Source organism: Vulpes lagopus, chromosome 15 (genome assembly GCF_018345385.1).
Source record: "Vulpes lagopus strain Blue_001 chromosome 15, ASM1834538v1, whole genome shotgun sequence".
In the NCBI taxonomy this organism is placed as follows: domain Eukaryota; kingdom Metazoa; phylum Chordata; class Mammalia; order Carnivora; family Canidae; genus Vulpes; species Vulpes lagopus.
This window is the reverse complement of record NC_054838.1, coordinates 7,452,468-7,475,887: the sequence shown is the minus strand read 5'-3', so window position 1 is coordinate 7,475,887 and position 23,420 is coordinate 7,452,468. Positions and strand designations below refer to the sequence as shown.

General features: G+C 39.9%; 1 protein-coding gene across 1 annotated transcript in view; it reads left to right on the top strand.

The window, feature by feature from the left end:
- The first annotated feature begins 2,538 nt into the window (after positions 1-2,538).
- The window catches only part of PRMT3 (protein arginine methyltransferase 3), a 123,777-nt gene continuing 102,895 nt past the window's right edge, over positions 2,539-23,420 (top strand). The window contains exons 1-8 of the mRNA XM_041730385.1: positions 2,539-2,699; positions 2,865-3,030; positions 4,618-4,700; positions 6,084-6,133; positions 6,928-7,030; positions 14,651-14,810; positions 16,148-16,292; positions 20,459-20,524. Of these exons, the coding sequence (XP_041586319.1) occupies positions 2,672-2,699; positions 2,865-3,030; positions 4,618-4,700; positions 6,084-6,133; positions 6,928-7,030; positions 14,651-14,810; positions 16,148-16,292; positions 20,459-20,524 (801 nt within the window). The 5' untranslated portion in view covers positions 2,539-2,671. The remainder of the gene's footprint in view (positions 2,700-2,864; positions 3,031-4,617; positions 4,701-6,083; positions 6,134-6,927; positions 7,031-14,650; positions 14,811-16,147; positions 16,293-20,458; positions 20,525-23,420) is intronic.

Sequence of the window (23,420 nt, the reverse complement as noted above, 5' to 3'; positions counted from 1 at the left end):
CAACCTGACCCATAGCTTATATTGTTTTTAACCATTCTGCAAAAGCCTCTGGTTATCTGTATTTCCAGGAAGTTCTAGTTAACAGTGACTAGATTAGTACATGCTACGGATGAATAAAATCCAAATACTTGTTTTCTTTTATAGGGTCTAGTATCCCAGAAGTGATTAACCACAAAATGTTCACATAGCCAGTAGAAGCGTATGTCAAGGTGCCACACTTTAAAAACTATGGAAGAGGAAAGAAAGATGCAGAAGGAAGGGTCAAAGTCCAGAGGAGTACACGGTGTTAACCTTCCATCCAGGAACAAAGGATAGTGATGAAACGTGTCTTAACTTCTGTGCTGAGGGAAACAGATTTGAATGATTCAGGTGGTTTTTACAGGGTCTACAGTACGCCAGGTACATTTCAGGCTTCAGTGGACACCTAGAGGATAAAGGCCATCCCCTTTAATTGAGGGTGTGTATCTGTAAAAGGGATTGAACGTTCCCATTGTCAGTCACCCAGGAAAGAGACCTATTTTAGGAAGGGGTGGGAAAGGAACATCTTCCTCCTGCCAGGCAGAGTTCCTTTGGGTCTGGACTCTAAAGAGCCTGCATGTTTGGGTGATAACAAGCACGGATTCCAAGGAGTGAGGCATGAAGTCAGCGGACCCCTGAGGACATCCTGAGGCCTGTGGCTCTAAAAGCAGCTGCCCTCAGTGGCCAGTTTTAAGTCGTCCTCTCTCTGTTACTTCCTTACCCACAAAACCTTCTGTCAGGTCCCGTTCAGTAGTGAACAACACGGGACGTTAGGGGGGAGGATCGGTGTGTGTTCGTCTTTGGAGTAGAGAGCAAAGCTGCTCCCTCCCAAGCCCAGCATCATCGTGGGGGAGTCACAAACTTCAAGGGACAAGATTCCGGCTCAATCACCCGTCTAGACTGTGTGTTATTTCTTTTCCTGTTAACACTGGGGGTTACCAAGGCACTTTGCAGATTTCCCTCCAGGTGTTATACACACAGAGAAGGTGGCCCATGCTGGAGAGGGAGGTGATGTTGGAAGGACAAAGCAAACAGGTGAACGGGCCCAGGTAACCCGAGGCCTTGAGCTAGTTAATGCAGCGCACTGCGCGCTCCCTGTGTGCTCCGGGCGCGGCCGGGGGTACAGCGGTGCAGACGTCCAGCCTGACAGCCAGCGGCTGTCCTGACAATCTGAGGATAAACCTCAAAACTAGTACTTGGTAGATTCTGTCCTCTGGGAGCTTACAGGTAAGGGTATATGGGGGGGGGGGGGGGTCAGCAGTACGAGGCAGCACTTCCGCTGGGCTGCTGGTCACAGAGCACCTACTAGCACCTACTACGAGTTGGGCCTCTGCCCTGTGCCAGAGCAATGAGAGGCACAGCGCTGGGGGTCAAGCAAAACCAGCAAGATAAAATTAAATAAAAGCAAATGGTGCACGCTCACAAAAAACTAAAGGCTGCTAGAATGACCAGAAACTTGAGAAATGGTGGTTTTTGCAGATTACACTTAGCAGAAGCGCTGAGCTGTGAAAAGGGTGAGCTCTAGGTCAGCGGCAGGAGGGTGACCGGGGGGAAGGGCTGGGGCGCCGGGTCGGGTCACGTGGAGCCTGCAGGGCCGCGGGGGGGGCGGGGGCGGGGGCGGGGGCCTGCCCAGCCGGCAGCGCCGTTCAGGCGGGAGTCACGCCCCCGTCCCTTCCTCCTCCCGGCTCGGGGCTACTCCGTCCCCGTCCGCATCCTGCAGGGTCCGCGCCGAGGCGGCGGGCGGCGCTGCTCCAGGGTCAGCGACCGAGCGGCGGGGGCGGGGCCCGGAGGCAGCACCTGGACCCGAGCGTCCTCCGTCCTCCAGGCCTCGACCTCCGTGCGCTCGGGGGCGCCCCCACCGGCTCCTGCAGGCCCCTCCGCCCCCGGGGGCAGGGAGCCCAAGAACCCGAGCCCCGGCCCGCGCCGCGCCGCCTCCGCCGCCAGAGGGCGCCGCCCGGTCCTCGAGCGACGGACACAAAGGGCGCGGCGCCCGTGGAAGAACCGCGGCGGCGGCGTCGCGGGCCTTGCGGTGCCTCGTGCCCTCCCCGCGCGGCGGCAGGTGTTAGTGGGAGGTCCCCGCCTGCGGCCCGGAGCCCGGAGGCGCAGAGACGCCGCCGCCGCGTATCGGCGGGCAACGGCGCGCGCTCCAGCAACCCAGCGGGCGGGGGCGGGGCGAGGGGCGGGGCTCGCGTCCTCGCCCCGCCCCCACCCTCCTTCGCCCCGCCCACCCGCCGCACGTGACCGACAGCCGCGGCCCGAGACCGGAAGCGGCCATCACCCCGCCCACCCACCGCACGTGACCGACAGCCGCGGCCCGAGGCCGGAAGCGGCCCCCTGCCCGCCCACCCGCCCCGCCCACTCGCCCTCGCCCCGCCCACCCGCCGCACGTGACCGACAGCCGCGGCCCCGAAGCCGGAAGCGGCCCCCTGCCCGCCCACCCGCCCCGCCCACTCGCTCTCGCCCCGCCCACCACCTCACGTGACCGACAGCCGCGGCCCCGAGGCCGGAAGCGGCCCCCTGCCCGCGCGCGCGCCCTCGCGTCTCCGGGCGCCGGGGAGTCCGGCCGCGTTCCGTGCCCGCCGCGCGCTCGCGCTCGCGCTCGTCCCCGCCCCCGGCCCCGCCCCCGGTCCCGGACGCGGGCTTCCCCGCCGCCATGTGCTCGTTAGCGTCGGGCGCCGCGGGTGGGTATCCCGGGCCCTCGGCCCCCCGGCCGCCCAGCGCGGAGGCCGCGGCGCCGCACGGGGAGCGTCCCGGGAGGGGGGAGGGGGGCGGCGGGCCCGGGCGGCGGGAGGGCGGGAGGGCGGGGCGGCGCGGCCCGGGCAGGGCTGACGGTGCGCGTGTGCTAGGCGGCCGGGGCGCCGCGGCGGCGGAGGACGAGCTGCCGGAGCTGTCGGACAGCGGGGACGAGGCCGCCTGGGAGGACGAGGCCGAGGACGAGGCCGAGGACGGGGCCGGGGCGGAGGCCGCGCTCCCGCAGGACCAGCAGCAGACGCCCTGCCTGTTCTGCCACAGGTGCGTCCGCCTCGGCGCCGCCCCGGGGTGTCCCCTCTGAAGCGAGGCCCTTGGACAGCCCCCGGCGGCTGTGCTCCCGGTCCCGCGGGGCCGCCGCAGGGCGCCGGGAGTCGGGTCTAGCAAGGCTTGCGAGGGGCGGCCCTGGGGACCCCCAGGGCGCTCCCGGCTTCGTGGATCCACACCCCCGGAGGGAGGGCGGGGCTTCCCCGGCGGGACGCGGCCCCGGGCCGCCTGCAGCCGCGCCGAAGGGAAAGGCTCTTCCCGGCAAGGATGCTCTTCCCGGCAAGGATGCTCTTCCCGGCGCAGGCAGCGGAGCGCGCGCCCCCTCTACGAGGTCACGGAGCTGGGGTTCGCCCCCGTCCACACACTCGCTCTCTCCCCGTGAAGTCCTGCGGCGTCGTCGTCCTCGTTAGCTCTACCTCCGGCCCCGGACAGGTGGGCAGGAACGAGGCCTGCAGCGTCCCGTAACCCGGCACGGTGCGTGGTGCCTGGTGCTGGTGTACTCCCAGGTGGGAGCGCGGGGGCGCCGCGGGCCTGGCTCCGGAACGCCCAGGACCCTCGGCTTGTCATAAAACCGTATTTACGGAGCATCAGAGACGTGCTGCTTTGCGATCGGCTGAGGTCGTGACCCGAGTCACTAGGTCAGCCCTCGGTCGCCCCCTAACTGGTGCGTGTGCGGCTCCCCCGTCTCCCAAGTGCCCTTGGGTTTGCAGGCCTCGGATCAGAGGCTCGGTCCTCACAGTGCCCGCGGCGCACGGACTTAACCAGCACCACTAGATCACTTCTGAAGTACGGCACTTTGGGAATATGCCAGCTGTGAAAAATACACTTTTTTTTTTTTTAAAGATTTTATTTATTAATTCACAAGAGACAGAGAGAGGCAGGCACCATGCAGGGAGCCCGACGTGGGACTCCATCCCGGGTCTCCAGGATCACGCCTTAGGCTGAAGGCAGATGCTAAACCGCTGCGCCATCCAGGGATCCCCCCCAAGCTTTATTTTTTTTAAGATTTACTTATTCATGTTAGAGAGAGAGGAAGAGACACAGGCAGAGGGAGAAGCAGGCTCCCTGCAGGGGGCCCCATGTGGGACTCGACCCCGGGTCCCCAGGATCGCCCTGGGCCAAAGGCGGGCACCAAACCGCTGCACCACCCAGGGATCCCCATGCTTTATTTCTAAAAGCAGCGCGAGCTGTCTCAGTTCAAAGCCTCTGGAAGCAGCGCTGACACAGAGAAAAGAGCCTTCTGTAGGGAATTTTAGTATCTTGAGAGAAACAGTCTATCAAAGGGAGTTCTCTTCCTTAGAAGCCTTTTGATAAACTCGGTGCTGTGATTTCACACATAAATGAACTGTGTGACACTTACAATGTAGTTTGTTCAGGGTCTGAAAATGGGATCCAGGTACTAAGTCCCTTTAGAAATGCCTGATCCCTCTCATTTACAAGTATGTGTGTGTGTGTTTTTTTTTTCTTAATTGGATATAAAACTAGAAATCAGCAGAATGGGGGAAGAAGGGTATATTAAACATGAAATCAATATTTAGACTTTGGAGGGGACTAATTCATGAAGCTGTTGTTTGTTTTTTTCAGGTTATTTATATCTGCTGAAGAAACATTTTCACACTGTAAGTCTGAGCATCAATTTCATATTGATAACATGGTCCATAAACATGGTGAGTATTGTTTGGAATAAAGATTTTAGTTGCAAGATTTAAGTTCACGCTTTGCATTCTTCCAGACCTTTCCTACACAAGTTCAATAGAGTGAAAAATGTACCAACCTATCTTAGGAATTTTTTTTTGACAAGTGGCCATTGGAGGAGAACTAATTTTAAGTCACTCTTCTAGATGAGATTTGCTGTACTTAAGCTTATATTGACTTCACAACTAAAAAGGAAAAACAACTTTGGCACGCGATTGCATTTTTATCATATTAGAATTAAGGAGAGCAAGGATAGAGTCGGAGTCTGGGAAAGAAGGTGGGATCGTTGTGGAAAAGAGACAACTTACTAGGTCAAAGCATAACATGAACTTCAGGGCATACAAGGTTGAGTTTGGTTAGAGTCTAGAAAAAGGAGTGCTGAAGTTAAGGTGGTGAACAAAATATCTAGATGATTCTTTTGAAACTTGCATTTGAGCATACTTCCCTTATAATTCAAGTTTGCTTCCTTAAATGGATGCAGAAGAGCTACACTATTCCACTGAAACTAACGTAATACAGAATTCGCTTTTTCAGTCCTATTTGCTATCAATTAGAAAAGACATTATGTGATAAAATATGTTTATAATCCATAAGTTTAACTGCAGCTGCTTTTGTAAGACATGAATGACTTTTGGGTTTTTTTTTAAATATATATTCTTAAACTGAATTGAAATCACACTTTAAATGTAATTTAAAATTTTTTTTCATTTAACAAATAGAGGTTTTTGTATGCTCTTATGCATATAAAACATTTTAAATGCTGTTACGTTTCTCATAACATTTGTTATGACAAATAATACCCAGTTGGTTGGATATTCTGTTGCTTTTCCACGTTTTATATGCTGCTTCACCTATGGAAAGAAAGCAAGCCTCATTGTTTTTTGATTTACATCATTTAGCTTAATATAAATACTTTGTATACTCCGTGTCTAGCCAAAACTGTAATTTGATAGGCACCCTAAAAAATAGGTGCCTAAAAATAGGCACCCTAAAAAATAGAGACTTTGGGCTCTAATATCACCTGCCAAATACTTGGTAAAATCTACAACTGAATTTTCCTGACTTGTATTTTTCTTACAAATGAGGATTTGAATTGTAAAAATTAATTTCCTACTTTTTAGAAATGCAAGACAGACAGTAAAAATTGTCGTCCATGTGCTTTTCTCAAAGTATTTGGAAGTATTAAAGTTACTATTTCTAGCTCTTAATAAGAAATTCAAAATATTATAAGTTGTAATTTAGAGGATAGGAATATTTAATTATCTAACCAGAGAAACCTCCATAGAATAATAGGTCAGTGAAACAAAACTCATATTAAAACAGGTGAATATCTTTTTTTTTTTTTTTCTCTTTAGGACTTGAATTTTATGGATACATTAAACTAATAAATTTTATTAGACTTAAGGTAAGTTGGTAGCTTATTTTATAATTTTGTTTGGTGGGATCCTTGGGTGGCTCAGCGGTTGAGCGTCTGCCTTTGACCCAGGGTGTGATCCTGGAGTCCTGGGCTGGAGTCCCACATCAGGCTCCCTGCATGGAGCCTGCTTCTCTCTCTGCCTGTGTCTCTGCCTCTCTCTCTGTGTCTCTCATGAATAAATAAAATCTTTTTAAAAAATCATAATTTTGTTTGGAAACTAAAGAAATAACTGTGACTATTGATGAATTGACTTTAGAAGAATACAGAGAAGTATATAATCATCATGTTGAGGGAATCATAAACATTAGACACTAGTACAACATAGAGCACCAAGGAAGTGAATACACTTCATGCTTATTAAGGTATTATTTTTAACTTTGTCCAAGAGGTGAATTGATTTATGTGAAAAAGTAATTCAGGGCCTGATAATACTGATACACAGTATTGCCCTACATCAGAAGTAATTTCTAGTGTGATTTCAAGTACTGTGGTTGTCTTTGTTCTATTTTTCAAATACTTAATTCTTTTCTCTCTTCTATTCAAATGATTGTTTATGTTGCCATGTCCCCCAAATCCAAGCAATAAAAAAGTGCATTGAAACCATATTGCTTAATCTAAACAATCATACAATAGGTTAACGAAGTGACAAGTGAACACAGACTCCTTAAATAGAGATTTTATGTAAGGTAGACATGATTCCTCAACTTTCCTATCTTGTTGGGGGCGGGGGGGACACGTTGTGATTATATACAATAAAAAAATGCAATTAATTTTACATCCAGAATCCTACAGTTGAGTATATGAATTCCATCTACAACCCAGTGCCTTGGGAGAAAGAAGAGTATTTGAAGCCAGTATTAGAAGATGACTTATTACTTCAATTTGGTAAGATGAAATACTGAGTCTGCTTTTACTTAGGATCATTTGTAATGGCAAATGGTAGTTAAATGTTCTAAGCAAATATATCATCTCCTTAATTCTCTAAAGACCTCACCAGGTAGCTGGTTTCAATAGGGAAGTTAAGAGCTCGTAGTCACACTGACCATCTGAGAGAGAAATTTAGAAATAGGAGTTTGTTTAAATATTGTATACAAGATGTTCTGAAACATAGGGACACTTGAGAAAATAATTTTTACTTGTGGACTAAATTTTAGTCTACTAAAATTGACTAAAATTTTAATTTAGTTAATTTAGCTAAAATTAGCTAAATTTTAAATTTAAATTAACCAAAATTTTGAAATCTGATTCTTTATTTTTTCTGCTTCAAAATAAATTTAAAGTAGATTTAATAATACTTGCTGCTTTTGTTTGATATATTTAGATCAGATAATTGATTTTTCTTAAGGCATCAAATTTACTGAGATTTTTTTTTTTTAAAGATATTATTTGCTTATTCATGAGAGACACAGAGATAAAGGCAGAGACATAGGCAGAGGGAGAAGCAGGCTCCTTGCTGGGAGTCCAACATGGGACTCGTTCCCAGGACCCAGGATCATGCCCTGAGCTGAAGGCAGCCACGCAACTGCTGACCTACCCAGCATCCCTGAGATTTTGTTTTGATGCAGAACGGATTCCACTTAAATTTCCATGTGTTGGGACCCCTGGGTGGCGCAGCGGTTTGGCGCCTGCCTTTGGCCCAGGGCGTGATCCTGGAGACCCGGGATCGAGTCCCACATCAGGCTCCCGGTGCATGGAGCCTGCTTCTCCCTCCGCCTGTGTCTCTGCCTCTCTCTCTCTCTCTCTGTGTGTGTGTGTGTGTGTGTGACTATCATAAATAAATAAAAATTTAAAAAAATAAAAAAACATAAAAAAATAAATTTCCATGTGTTCACACTAACTCTATAGCCTTCCATGTGGCAGGGCCACTTTCCTTATTTATTTATTTATTCATTCATTCATTCATTCATTCATTCATTTTTCCTTTTTTGATTATAGCTTTCTTATTTGGTTATTTGCTGTGTGCATTTGCTCATTCTCTAGTTGACTCTTTAAGATTTATTTATTTATTGAGGGAGAGAGAGTTGTGTGCACATGTGAGTGGAGTAGAGGAAGAGAATCACAAGCGAACTTGCCCCTGAGTGTGAAGCTTGTGGTGGGGGGCTCAGTCCCAGGATGTGGTGGGGGCTCAGTCGCAGGACCCACGAGATCATGACCTGAACCAAAATCAGGAGTCAAGTCGAGCACTTAACTGACTGAGCCACCTGGGCACCCTGGCTCATTCCTTATTGTACAGGGAACTTGTGAAAATTCTTTTGGCTTCTTATAGATACTTTATTGTTCTAACTTACCAGGGTTAGTGTTTTTGGCTTTTTCCCCCTTATATTTTCTTCCATGTTTCTTGTGTCAGGTGAGGTAGAGGGTTTGTTCAGATTAATAGGACCATTCTAAACAGGTATGTACCTTCACATACAGAAGTTTGACCGTGTGGAGTTGAACCGTTCTCTGATGAGTATGAGAACTGTGGAAGACTATTCATTTCCATGAGAAGGACCATCATTAAGTTATGTGGCGGTGTGCTGGAGTAGTAAGCTCCTCAATGTAGGATTTAGGAACTATGTGACCCTGGACAGAGCTTTCTGTTAAGTTTTCATCTATAAAATGAAGAACCTGGGCCAGATTTCTATGATTCTTTCTAGTTCCCAAATTTGGTGAGTCCCAGGTTGATCCTTTCCTATTTTTACAAATACTCTCTAATCTCATTTCTCCCCGGAGTGACCACAGTGATCTCTTTGATAAATGACAAAGTGCCTACTAAGTGCTCTTTATGACTTCCTACATTCAAAATCATTTATCGAATACTCACATGAACATAGTAATGTTAAATGTTTCTGAACATGAAGAATGAATCTTTCTCATAGGAAGCCCACAGTCTTAATAGTAAGTGTTTTGTTTTTAAATATCTGTCTTGTATTATAAGGTCGTGTTGTAAATTTCATGAGAAGTAGAAAAGGTAGTACAGTTCAGAAGAGGAACAGATTATTCAGATCAACATATACTGAGTGTTGTGTGCTGGTCACGGTGGTTACAGATCTGCATTGACTAACTATCCAGTGGTATATAAAGTTAATTTCTTTTAGCCTTAATTTGTGAAAAGGTGATAATGACATTACCTTAGAAAGTTGTCACAAAGGTAATGCATATTAGCACAGTACCTGTCAGAGTAAGTGCTTAATAAAGGAGAATTTATTGTTATTAGTAAATAAATAAGGCCTACGAGTTTGGATGAAGAAGCCATGACTTTGATCTGGACCACTTAAAGCAGCTTAGTAAAAGAAGGAGAACTTGAACTGGGCATGCCCTTGCAAACACTGCCTGCTTCTCTCAAATAGCCTGTGCTCCTAGCCATTGGTGGAGAGAGGTGGAAGAGAAGTTTGTCGGTCTCCCAGCTCTAAGCTTGATTACTGACCATTGCATCTCCACTGCCTTTCAGTAAATATTTATTGAGCATCTTCTAAGTATGAGGCTCTGAGCATTTAAAGATGATTGAATAATAAAGGCGATGACTAAGAAAATAGGCAATTAAAGTACAGTATAAGGGGGGGATGAGTAACTTTACAAGGGAGAAACCTGGCATACACTACTGTAGCTAGATATCACATCAGTGATAAATCATGTTGATGCTATGAACTCTTTATATAATATGTGAATGGCACTAGAGAAAACTCTAGTCTTCTTCCCCAAAACTGATAACCTCAGTTGAACTGTGAAAAACCATGAGACACACAAAGTAAAGGTCATTCTATAAACTACCTGACCAATACTCTTCAAAACTGCCAAGGTCATCAAAAACAAGGAACATGTAAGAAACTGTCATGGCTAAGAGAGGCTTAAGGAGACATGACAACTGAATGAATTATAGTATCCTGGATAAGATCTTGGATCAGAAAGGGGATGTTAGGGAAAAACAAATGAAATCGAAGTAAATAAAATGTTTTGTTTTGTTTTTTGTTTTTTTCTTTTTAAGTACAATGTAGGGGCACCTGGGTGGCTCAGTTGTTAAGCATCTGCGTTTGTCTCAGGTCATGATCCCAAGGTCCTGGGATTGAGCCCTGTGTTGGACTCTGCCCATTGGGGAGCCTGCTTCTTCCTCTTCTGCCTGCTGCTCTCCCCGCCGCCCCCGCTTGTGTGGTCTGTCTCCGTCACAAACTCTTCTACATTAAGGGACAAAGGATCAAACACTTGATAGAACAGTAGGGGGAAAAATACATGATTAGACAGTTCACCAAAGGTTCATAAGTAGCCCAACAGTGAGATGCCATTTCTTAGCTATCAGATTGGTAAATACTTTTAAAATATGACATGTTTTGTTGATAAAGCTGAGGAGGTAGGCACTGTCTTACATTGCTGGTAGTATGCAATTTTGCAACACCTAACCAAATTGTACACACATTTACTTTTTAACAGTGGTTTCACTGATAAGAATCTGTCTTTAGGTACACTTCCAATATTCTGAAAATACATATATACAAAATTATTAAGTATAGTATTGTGATTTTTAAATATTGACAACAACTTAAGGGCTCATACATTTAGGAGAGTAGTTGAATAAACTATTATATATCCACACCATCTACTAAAAAAAGACCCAAAGATCTCTGAACCGATAGAGTGGTGTCCAAGACATATTGTTAAATAGGAGAAGGCAAAACTCAAACGAGTATCTACAGTAAGATATTCTGTCCATGTAAGAAAAAAAGGGATTTGAGAAAATGCATGTGTGCTCATTTGTACAAAAGAAATACAGGTAGGATAAACTGGAAACTTAAAGAGAGTAGTTAAGTATGGGGTTTAGTGGGACAGGGAGGGAGAGAAGGGCACAATAGGGTTGAGGTAACAGGGATAACAAGGGAACGACATTTCTCTGAGAGTACCTTTTGTATAGCCCCAGCTTTTAGGACTGTAGTAGTATTTCTCATAGCCTTCATGTAACGAAGAAACCAGCAAAGCAACCAGGATGTATGAGGGTAGTGATGGTCCAAAATGGGATCCAAATACTAACAAATGAACCTAACCATATTACAAAGGAATAATGTAACTGCCAAAGGGGATGGGGAAGGAAAGAGCTGTGGAAGTAACTGAAAGTCTTGACTGGATATTGTGCTGAGGCTCCCAAGTAGAAAGACTACATAAATGCTGTGATGTAGTCAGTAAAGTTGTTATTTGCAGGGTATGGGTTAGCAATCCTGGGACTTCTTTTTTTGTAATAGCATGGACAAGTAAATATATTATGAATAATAAGAGCTGTGTTTCTCACTGTTGGAGAAGGAGGTTTCAGATAAGGAAAAAGGGTAGGATGAAATGAGTCCTATGGTGATAGATTGGTATCAGAGGTACCAGCATGAATTCCCAGTTTTTAATATACATAGAGATAGATACAGAAATAGAGGCGTGTGTGTCTATTTGGGTTGGTATATACACATGTATTTCCTAGCTCTGTTGAGACAGCCTAGAAGAACTCCAGTAGCAATGAGCATGCCTACTGCCCAGATTTTAACACCATTATCCAATAAAAGGAACCAAGGCTCTTTAGAGAAGTGATTGATTCCATGGATTGGGCAGGATGAAACAACATGAGTTTGGAACAGCTTGTGCCCCAAAGCAGGGAAGTACTTAAAAGATGGGGGGAGGTGGGGACTTACACAAGAATTCAGGAGCCAACCTGAAGGACTGCTAATGGCCGAAGCTGGGCTAATTTGATCAATACAGAAAGTGGCAGTGTTGGGTTTTAACCCATAGGACGGAATAAATAGCTTGGATCCGAACTGACCTAATCAACCAGAGAAATACAGGAAGAAGGAGCAACTTAAACTTAGAATAAGATTTTCACTAGTAAATGTAGAAGGGAAGAGAAAAATAGAAAATCACCATTAGGTGAACAACACAGTAATAACTTGCAGAAAAGACCCACCAATGGATGCTAAGATTAGTGGGCAAAATTTAAGGTGGAATAGGACTTGCATAGTTCAGAGTATCTGCCCAAGGAATTTAAATACAGAGGAGATGTTAACTTTTCCAGTAGACACTACCACAGCCAACTGATCAAGGTTAACATCACCAATAATAAATCCTATTGACACCTTAGTAAAATGCACTCAGGATACAACATCATTTTTCTGCTGCTCTTGTCAAAAATGTAAAACTGTATTCTGGTAATGAAAAAAACATCTGAAAAACCAACGTTGATGAACAGACTACAAAATCACTGTTAGAGAAGTGTCAAGATACAGTTCTTGGGTGCAGTATTCTAGATAGAGTTCAGGGTGCTGAGTATTTTAGTTCTGATGTTTTACATGTTTTTTAACTTTTCTAATTCATCAGTCATTGATAGCGATGTATTTACATTTCTGTGACTGAAGATTTGTCTATTTTTGCCTTTTAATTCTATCAGTTTTTGCTTTTGTGAGGTTTATAGTCATTTATAATCGTTAGGTCTTCTAGATAAATTGACCATCCTTTGTGGTAGTTCTTAGCTGCTGAAATGAAGTATCTAGGAGATTCGAACCTCCTGAGACAGAATGTAGATGTGGAGATTCATCTTTCTGAATGTGGCTTAGAACTATGAATTAGACTTTAATAAATTATAGTTATGGGTCTTAATGTTGACTGAATCCTTTCTCCTTTTCAACATTCAATATATCTGATTGTCTACATATTATTAGTGCTGAAAGTTTCTGTTCTTTTATTGCAGCAAAGAGCAAAACAAACCTTTTAAAGCAAAGAAATCAATTCCTTTGTTCATTTCTAATCTGTAACTTAACAAGTTGGCTTACAGTTTGAAGAAGTTTGAAAACAAGATACACAGAATTATAGTAAGGAGTAGAAAATATGGTGTACCATCCTTTTTTTTTTTTTTTTAATTTTTATTTATTTATGATAGAGAGAGAGAGAGAGGCAGAGACACAGGCAGAGGGAGAAGCAGGCTCTGTGCACCGGGAGCCTGACGTGGGACTCGATCCCGGGTCTCCAGGATCGCGCCCTGGGCCAAAGGCAGGCGCCAAACCGCTGCGCCACCCAGGGATCCCTGGTGTACCATCCTTAACATATTTTGTTGCTCTCATTAATTATTGGTGAATTAAATAATAAATGAATGTATAGTTTTTTAAAACAGTGACTCAGGGGATCCCTGGGTGGCGCAGCGGTTTGGCGCCTGCCTTTGGCCCAGGGCGCGATCCTGGAGACCCGGGATCGAGTCCCACGTCGGGCTCCCGGTGCATGGAGCCTGCTTCTCCCTCTGCCTGTGTCTCTGCCTCTCTTTCTCTCTGTGACTATCATGAATAAATGAAAAATTAAAGGAAAAGAAATAAATACATCTTTAAAAAAAAATCTATTTCAAATGTGAAACCCAAGTTAAGAACTAATTCAACTCATCTCACAAAGAGTAGATTCACACAGTTAATTTAAAAAAAAAAAAAAAAAACAGTGACTCAGTCTTCTGTCAGACTGATTAGAGATTAGTGGCATATTGTACTACTGCTTTTATAAGTTCGATTTAGGCTATAGTCTCCAAGTTACAATATTCCCATTCATTTGTTAAGCTTAGTTATTTTGTCCCAACTCTAGAAGTATCACAACTAAAAACTGAATAAGAAAAAAAGCCATATTTCTCCGAGTGCTGTACTGAAGAGAAAATATAACTGCATTGTTTTTATTGCTTTAAGTTGATCAGAGAGTTAATTGGACTGATTGATAGACACTGGGATTTTGACCTCACTAACTCCATATATTAATTTCTGTTAGCAGAAGTATTAGTTTTACAGTGGAAGTTAATGAGTTCATACATAGTGAAATTAAAGTCAAATCAAGAATTTTTAATACTAGGAATTAGGATGTCAGTAATATCAGCAATAGACATTGATGTATAGATTGCAGTATCCCTTACTTAGGATGAAAAAGTTACTGAATGTGTAGAATTCCTTATGCAGACACTGTCCTTAATGAAAATCTAAATGTCATACCTATTATTCTATAGATAAAGACCCAAAGTCTGAGAAGGGACCTGGTGAACTGGCAATAATATGAGCTAGGAGGGCAGGCATGGGTTTGAATCGTAGTTTTTTCATTAAACAGCCAAATGACTTTGGGCTGTAGTCACTTAATTCCTCTGAAATTTATATTTCCCATGCCTTAAAATAGGAATAAATATTACATGTTAGGTTTGAGGGTGAAATGAGATGTAATGTGTGTAAAAGAAACCTGGTAGTCAATACATACAAGGATTTTTTCCTTCCATTTTTTTTGTTCCTTCCTAGTTTTAGTTCAGTATAATTAATGCATTTATATATGGCTAATTTAACCCCCTAATGAAAAACTTAGAGTAACAACATGCTTTTTAAATTTAAATGGAAACAGTTTGAATATTAAATATTTATGTAATTAGAAATACTTTTACAAATATTTCTCAGTTGGCTGCATAATAGGCACTTTATATGTATTTATTGATAACATGTTTATATTTGCTTCATTGTCAGAAGATGTCCTGATAATAATGTCCATTTATTTCTTTAGATGTAGAAGATCTTTATGAACCAGTGTCAGTCCCATTCTCATATCCCAATGGCCTCAATGAAAACACATCCGTTGTTGAAAAATTGAAACATATGGAAGCCAGGGCACTGTCTGCTGAAGCTGCATTAGCTAGAGCACGTGAGGATCTGCAAAGAATGAAGTAATTTATCAATCTTACAGAAAATTATTTATTTAGATACTAAAAGTAATACCACTAAGAATAAGGTGGAATATGGTAAAACATTTCATATACTGGAAAGCACAATGTAGGTATTTAATTTTAAATTTATTTTAAATTAATGATATTAATTAATATTAGTGTTTTTATATGTTATAGATATAGTTGATTAACATAAAATTTTGTGGTTTTACCTCTTCTCACGTACTTCTTTATAATTACTTTTGTACTAATGGTTATTATTCTGGGAGTGTTGGCCTCTTGAGTGCTTTTGTTCTTTGATATTGCTTTCCTTTGAAATGCTTTGTATCTAATAAATTTCTCCATTTACTTTTTTCTCCTAGGCTTTTAAAGGAGAGTAATTAATATTTTTTAGGTTGGAGGACAATACAGTGTTGAAATTTTTGTTTTTAAAGAATCAAAGTATAATTATGTAGTATTCAGTTAGAAAACCAGATACATAGGATGGTTTTCTCCAGTGAGTAAATTAGCCTTCTACTGGCTTAGTACTTCACAGAATTTAATGTGCATATGAACCACCTGGGAATTTGTTAAACTGTACGTTCTGATTCAGAGGTCTGACATAGGGCCTGAGATTCTGCGTTTTTACCAAGTATAGCTTTAGCTGTTGGATTTGTAAGTCAATTGCCATTTCCCTAGTACCCTCTTGATGCTTTGCCGGGATGTCCAGCAGGGAACTTTGGATAGCTTGATTGTGGTTCCCTCTCCCCATTTTTGAAATTTTTTTCTGGTTAATTTATTAACCAACAACAACTCTACTATCTACCTCTTTGTGTTTCTCCCCCATATATACGTTATAGATTCTTAATACGTTGTGATCAGAGAGGAAATTGAGTTTTAGAGCTGCAGTGGGTGGTGGTGGCATACCTAGTAATTCTCAATTTGAGTCACCTTTCTGCCCATAGAACACTTCCCCTGAGATGATATGGTTTGAAAGAATATTAACAGTGTTGAAATATACCACATTGATTCAGTTGCTAAAATAAGGTTTTAGAACAGTAGAGATATTGAATAAAGAGAATGTGCTTTTGTTCAGTTGAAAGATACAAATGGCTATAATCTTCAGCTGGCAGTGTTTTTGTGATTTGCAGAAGAAATGTTTACATCTCGGTTTGAATATGCTTTTGCTTAAGATCCAGCAGGGGGAGCTTTCAGTTGCTTAAGATAGAATGTGAGTTAGAAGGCTCATCACACTGCATTCTCCACTCCCTCCACTTTCCTCTCCCTCAACCTCTAGCCTTTCCTTTTTTCATGGTCCAATAAACCTGTCTCAAGGGTGTATTTCAAATTGATTACAGACAATTTGCTCAGGATTTTGTGATGAACGCAGATGTCAGAACCTGCTCGTCATCTACTACTGCCATTGCAGACCTCCAGGAAGATGAGGATGGTGTTTATTTCAGCTCATACGGGCATTATGGGATACATGAAGAAATGCTAAAGGTTAGAAAAGAGCACAAACCCACCAAATCCATACTAAAGGAAAAATAGAATAAAACAAGTTTTTAATATATATGCTGTAGGAAAACTGGGGGTTTTGTTTTTTTTGTTGTTTTTGTTTTTTTAGAATTGCTTTTTAAATCTTTGGTACTTAATAGCACATCTTGGGTGGAAAAGACTACAGGAGCATCACAGTCAACTGTAAATTCTGTTTAAGATCATTATTAATCTTTATTATACAGTCTTTACTTTTACTTGAAATAGAACATTGGAAAAAACTGCTGCTGGTTTAGGTCTTCTCAAGAGCAACTATTAAAAAGGAACAAATTATACGTTTGCCTTTTAATGTACAAAGGGGATGATTAATTTTAGTGTTTTAAATAGCAATATTGACTTCAATTTGGGCAAATAATTCTTTGGTACAAAGTTTAATTATAAATCTCACAGTTGTCATGGCATAACTTTTTTTACACCTGAAATCATTAATATGTAGAAGAATTTCCTAAATTGGTCAAATAAGGTTTTTAAATTTGATTGTTTTAATTTTTATAATGTCCATATAAAATAGAACTAGATTTCTAGCTTTGCCTGGTAATTATACATTTGATTATGTATTACAGATTGTAAAATAGTAAGATGTAATTTTTTAATTTGGTAAAACTAAAAATATCTATAGTAAAACAAGTGGTGGAATGTAAAAAATTTATTGAAAATGTTAGACGTTCATCTCTGTGAATTTTCAATGCTACAGCCTTTTCTTAAAATTAGCCAACAAAAAATTCATTCCTAAATTCTTCCTCACCAGATTGTTTTATTTTGGAAAGCCCTAAGACCACGTTCCCCTGACACAAATGCATCAATGTCATGTCATTTCTCTACTAATGACATGTCACGGTTGTGCTTTTTGTTGTCACTTGGGAATGGTATAGCATTATAAATAACAGTTCTCTTATAAGTGATAAATTAAGTCCAGAGGGAGTTTGTTTAAAAGAAATTGACTTACTCTCTTTTCTTTGTTAAAATTAATTTTATTGTGTCTAGAATTTTTTTTTAAGGAATTAAGTTAAGCCCATGTTTGTTATTTTAAATCACCTCATTAATCTAAATGCCACCAACCTTTAATGCCTTTGGTGTGGAAATTGTGTGGGTTTTCAGACAGATAAGTTTATTGAGACTCCAAATAGGTAGCACATAAAAGTGTCCTAGGTACAATCATCAAGGAAACCCGGTTTGACTACTTGTTTCAAATTCTGTCTTGGAAATTTGTAGCTGTATATCCATTACTAGAAGATCTTCACACCTGATCTTATATCTTTAAGTCCTTTTGACGTACATACGGATTTAAGAAGTTCCAACTTGAAGTTTCCAGTGCTACCTTTTCCCTTTTATAGAATCATTTAAGAATCCCTATTAGTATAATTTTCCATGCCTCACTTCCCATTAGCTGTTGCACAATGTAATTACCTCTCATTGGGGATGACTTGATTAAGCTTTTAGAGGAAATAAGGACCTATTCCATGCAAAAAGAACTATTTATCAATTTTATGTTTTGCTAAATTATAAAATGTGGATGAGTAGAAAATGTTCTGTATATCAAGCAGTAATTTGTTTTGTTTCTTATCAAAACAGTTCTTAGCTCACATAATCTGTTTAAGGTTGTGCTACCACTAGAATCTCACTTGATCTTTATAAATAATTTAAAATTGAGAAACTGTGTATAGGATTTACTTTAACGCTTAGGATGGCCTTGCTTTTATAGGAAGAGTTATTTGGAATTTTGGTTGCTTAGTCTCATATTTCAATGACACTATTGTGGCATATGTTGTGATCATAATTATAAATAAAAGTATTTTGTGATCTCACGTTCTAGAGTTTAGATGAAGATCTCAGTTTTGAATTTCAGCGATACAGTTGATGGAAGGATGGATTACATGAACTTTCAAAATCCTTTGCCCACCTTATCTTTCTGAGGAACAGTCATTGTTGACTAATGTTGTAAATCTGAGACGCATCATTCTCTTTTTTTTTTCCAAGAAAAATATTGTTCATCCTGGTGAACATTTATCACAGATCATGGTACTATTAGATAATTTTTCTTTACTGCATTCTTCTCATTGTATCTCCAGCTGACGCCTACATTCCTTCCACCTACATAAGCCTACACATTTAGAACATACTATTATTTATATATGTAAAATTTATGGTATATACTTTTCTATAGTTTCATTCTTAATTTTTTTATATTTGTAGGAATAATTCCATGACACTTTACTAGTCTTAAACAATTATTTTGCTTCTTAGTATTGGAGCTTTAATTTTATTCCTCTTTTGTGTTTCTTAAATAGGGTGATGAAAAAAAATAATTTTTAAAATTTTTGTTTATTTTAATTTGTATTGAAGCATTAGAGTTTTAGAATACATTTTTAGAAGTAGTTATAAGTGCTAGTCTTTCATTTGCTTGCATTTTCACATTTAGTGGTTTTTCAAAATTTCAGTTATTAAATTGAACCTTTGCTGTGTCCAAGGCACTCTGGTACACTTTGGATTTTATTGCATCAGAGTGAGCGTGTGAATGAAAGCAGATGGATCTGTAGAAAGAGCTTGGATGAAGGACTGTAGTTAAGGGAGGAGCAGTGGTGCATGAATTTAGTTAGGACTGGAGTTGGGTGCTCGTGATCAAGTTGGAGCAGTGGTGAGGCAGTGTGATTGGCGAGAGCTTTCTGAGCGCCTGCCTCCTAGACTGATGTTCAGCCAGCAAAAATCACTGGTTGTAGTATAAGAAGAGTGTAAAAATGACAAATGTATGGAATGGTATTTTTTAAAAGACTTTTAAGATTGGTAAGTTAATATTAGTAAATCTATTTAAACATTAGATTCTTCCAGTAATTCTTAAAGTAATTGCAGGGAAAGGTTTAATAAACCTGATTTAAAATACTGTTTTTAGGGGCACCTGGGTGGCTCAGTGGTCGAGTGTCTGCCTTTGGCTCAGGTCATGATCCTGGGGAACTGGGATCAAGTCCCACATCAGGCTCGCCTGCAGGAAGCCTGCTACTTCCTCTGCCTATGTCTCTGCCTTTCTCTCTGTGTCTCTCATAAATAAATAAAATATTTAAAAAGTTTTTTGTAAACCAGTTTAAAATAATTCCATCAAAAAACATGGAATTCGGTAATTCTCCATTCTTATATCCTGTAACTAAGTCAGACAACTTGGCTTTTAATTTAAGACCTTTATATTTTTTTTTTTCGAAATCCCAGTACTGGCCTAAAAATTTTTTTTGAAGGGTATGGATTCCATAAATTTTTATGTTGTAGCATTTGCTGTAACATTTCTTTTTACCTAGTGTGAAACCCAAAACTGGAATTCCTAATCTATTTTTATTGTGCTCATTTTATTTACTTGGCAGCAGAGACCCTTACTGCTTAATTTGCTGTCTATCTCAACTGAAATAATTTAAAAGGGAATCGGCCCTATTCATGAAATAAAATAAATGTTCTCATTCGGTGCCTATCTTAGTCACAGGTCGTGTGAGACTCCAGAGTGTAGAAGTCTCATCAATGTGAGCTGCATGGCTCAAATGATTTACCTTTGGGTTACAGGGTTTTAAGCATCATTTCCTACTGCAGACATTTCTAGAAACGAAACAGGATTATAAATCAAATGGGCGCTGATAAGTGTCATTCTTAGAAAAGCCATATTCTCTTTGGTTTCATTTTTTTATATGCAATTGTAAACATCTGTTTTGGTTATTTTTCTCCCATATTTTAATATAATATTTTAACATTTAACATAGATTCCCTCCACTACAGGGAGTCAGGCTCCTGATCCCAGGCCCTATTTGAAAGAACAAAACATCATGTTCAGCTTCTGTTAGCTTTAATTACCAGTTGAAGTCTTAAAGTGATAACACGTCAAGACAAAAACATCAAGACAAAAATATGTACATCTTTAAGAACTTATACCTTATCTGACTTTCAGTGATTATCTTTGTGTGTTTGTGGCATTTCCATTTTTTATTGTTTTCTTTTAGGAAAAAAAAATTAAGCTTGGCTTTTCATGAAAACAGTAGCAATGGAAACTAGAAATATGCGATAAAATAACAAATATCTTCCTAGAAATTTTTATATTTTCAGTCTACCATGTAAACAGTGTTTTTCTTTCTCTACTCTAGGACAAAGTGCGAACAGAAAGTTACCGAGATTTTATATACCAAAATCCACATATCTTCAAAGACAAGGTGAGTAGCATAGGCTACAGAATTGTTCATTTCATATGGATCTTGGACAGTAGAAGTCCTCTCTTGGGTATCATTGTGATAGCAGTTGATTTAGTTTACTCTGGCTTTATTTCATGGAAGACTTTTATGATGCTTCTCTGTAGTGCAGAATCCTGATAACAGAAATGCTGATTGGTGCTGTCACTCGGTGTACAGATTTTTTAAATTGAAATTCATAAATTACAGTGACATGGTTTAGTTAAACTTTGCTTATTCAGATTATTTGCTTAAACCATATATTTTGTTTACTGTGATTCCTATGAATTTCAGATGTATCAGATAAGCCCCATACCAAGGCATAGTTTCAATGATTACTCTAGTTTGTATTAATGAGCTAAAAATAAATAATTTTAAGAAGTTATTATTAATAAGTAGGGTCAAATATTGTAAGGTAGAACTTATTTTATATGCTTCCTTTTAAGATCTCATTTACCTATTTTGAGACACTTTATATTTTATAGTTAGTACCGTTTCAGGTTATTTCAAATGTGAAATTTCATACTGTGTATGTGTGTGTGTTCGTAATATGTGTCATTTGTCTTTCCTCCCTTGTGAATTGTTTTCATTTTTCCTTCTTCACTTCTTCCTTTCCTTTCTACATTGGCATGTTTACTTAGAAATTCAGATTTTCTGTTTTTCCTTTCTTATTGGAAATTAGTCCACTAATTTAGTCAAAAATATTATCACCTCTGCCACGTACCTTTGTTTGGGAATTTTTCCTCACCCTTTCCACTTCAAGAACATATATGTTGACAACATACCAGGTTTTTAAAATTCCCCTTTCACCTTCATTTTATTCTCTGAGGTTATTTCATAAGCTTTACATGGTATTGTAGCAATGAATAACAACCTTTATATTTAAAAAAATTTCTTTTCCTGATTTGTGTATTATTTGGAATATAATATAGATTGGTTTTTCATTTTCCATATCTGTTTCCCAAGAGCTGTGTTTCACTAAAATGTGACTTAGCTGAGTTAGACAGTTGAGATTTATATGGTACTCTGATATCTTGGCTAGAGCATTACCTAACATGAAAGGTTTATGATGGTATGTGTTTTTTTGTATTTACTGATCCCCCTATAGACAAATAGGTGATTTTATTTTTAAAAATCTTAGTTTTTATCAGTTCTTTGTACTTAGGTTTTTTGTATGCTTTTTATATTTACAGCAGAGACTAAGAATTTTTTTATAGTTGGTTTTTAGATTTACCAAGTGCTGGAACAATTTATTAAAGTCTAAAAAACTGCTTTGTTCCCAGTGAAGCAAATATGTTACTATTAAAAATTTTGCTTTATACTTCTAGTTAGACTGTGCTCAGATTTTTATTTGATTTTCTCAGTAATATGTTGTGGAGAAATTAAGCATGTACTGGTCTGGGCATCATTAGTCCTGCCTGGCTTCTCAGGAACCAGATATATAATTTTAGGCAAGTGGATGGATCTCTTTGGGCCTCATCTGTAATATGAAATTATTTCAACCCCTTCTGTTTTGAAAATTTTACGAGCTTTTTAAAATTGCAAAGCCTAAAAAAAAAAATAAAAAAAAAATAAAATAAAATTGCAAAGCCTCTCTTTGAGCCATCTTTTCTTAATACTTTTTGATATGACTGCCATAAGGATTCATTAAGTGAAAGTAAGTTAAAAGTTCTTTTCAGTATGCTATTGAATAGATTTGTCTTATGTAAAAATACACTGAAACGGCACAAGTATTTGTCATTAGAAGATTAATTATTGAGGAATTAAGTAATTCTAAATATTTTTATGTATATGGAATGCATCTTAGTGGATTCCTAGACATACACAGTTACTTTCTGTTTTAAGGTTTTTATTTGTAACAGTGTTATAGAAATATTATATATATATGTATATATATAATGTACATTTTCAGACAAAATACATGCCCATGGGAAATATATAAAATTTCAGTTAGTTGTGTTTTACTTACTGCACTTACTGAAGATATTAAATATGCCAAACTCAGAAAACAGCTTATTAATAATTTGGGAGTATTTTTCCTTAGCACTTTCTCTAAAATGCTTTCATTAATCAGTACGTAATTAGTTTTGCTTGGCATTTATGGCTTCTCAAAAATATACTGCAATGTACAATATTATACCTATCTTTTTAATTCCTTAAAACACTTTCTGGGTTTAATTTCTGTAATTAACAATATTAAATAATTTAGAGCTTTCATATTTTTAAATGATTTGGAATACTTTATATACTATGGGTACAGATTTAGAAAATATACTACCCTATATATATATATATATATATATATATATATATATATATATCTTTTTTTTTTTTAAGATTTTATTTATTTATTCATAGAGACAGAGAGAGAGAAAGAGAGAGGCAGAGATACAGGTAGAGGGAGAAGCAGGCATCATACAGAGAGCCTGATGTGGGACTCGATCCAGAGTCTCCAGGATCACGCCCTGGGCTGCAGGTGGCACTAAACCGCTGAGCCACCAGGGCTGCCCACTACCATATATTTAAATAGCATTTGATAATTTATGTCAAATTGCTTTCAAACATGTGTCGTTGTCACTGTATATAATATACCTGTAACAAGGCAGCGCAAGTATTTATTTACTTTTGCACATGTAGATATTTGAGACCAGTAGATTAATTGACTTGCCCTAAAACAGGCAACTAAAACAAAACCAAACCTGAGGGTTTATACTCCTAGGTTACTGTTCTTAACCCTGTGCCACTGCACTTGAAACACCATTATTTTATTTATTTTTTTATTTATTTATTTTTTGAAACACCATTATTTTAAAATAGAATGAATAATTAGAGTGAGATCCATTAGTTATATTTTAATTCACATTATTTTTCAAATGTGAGC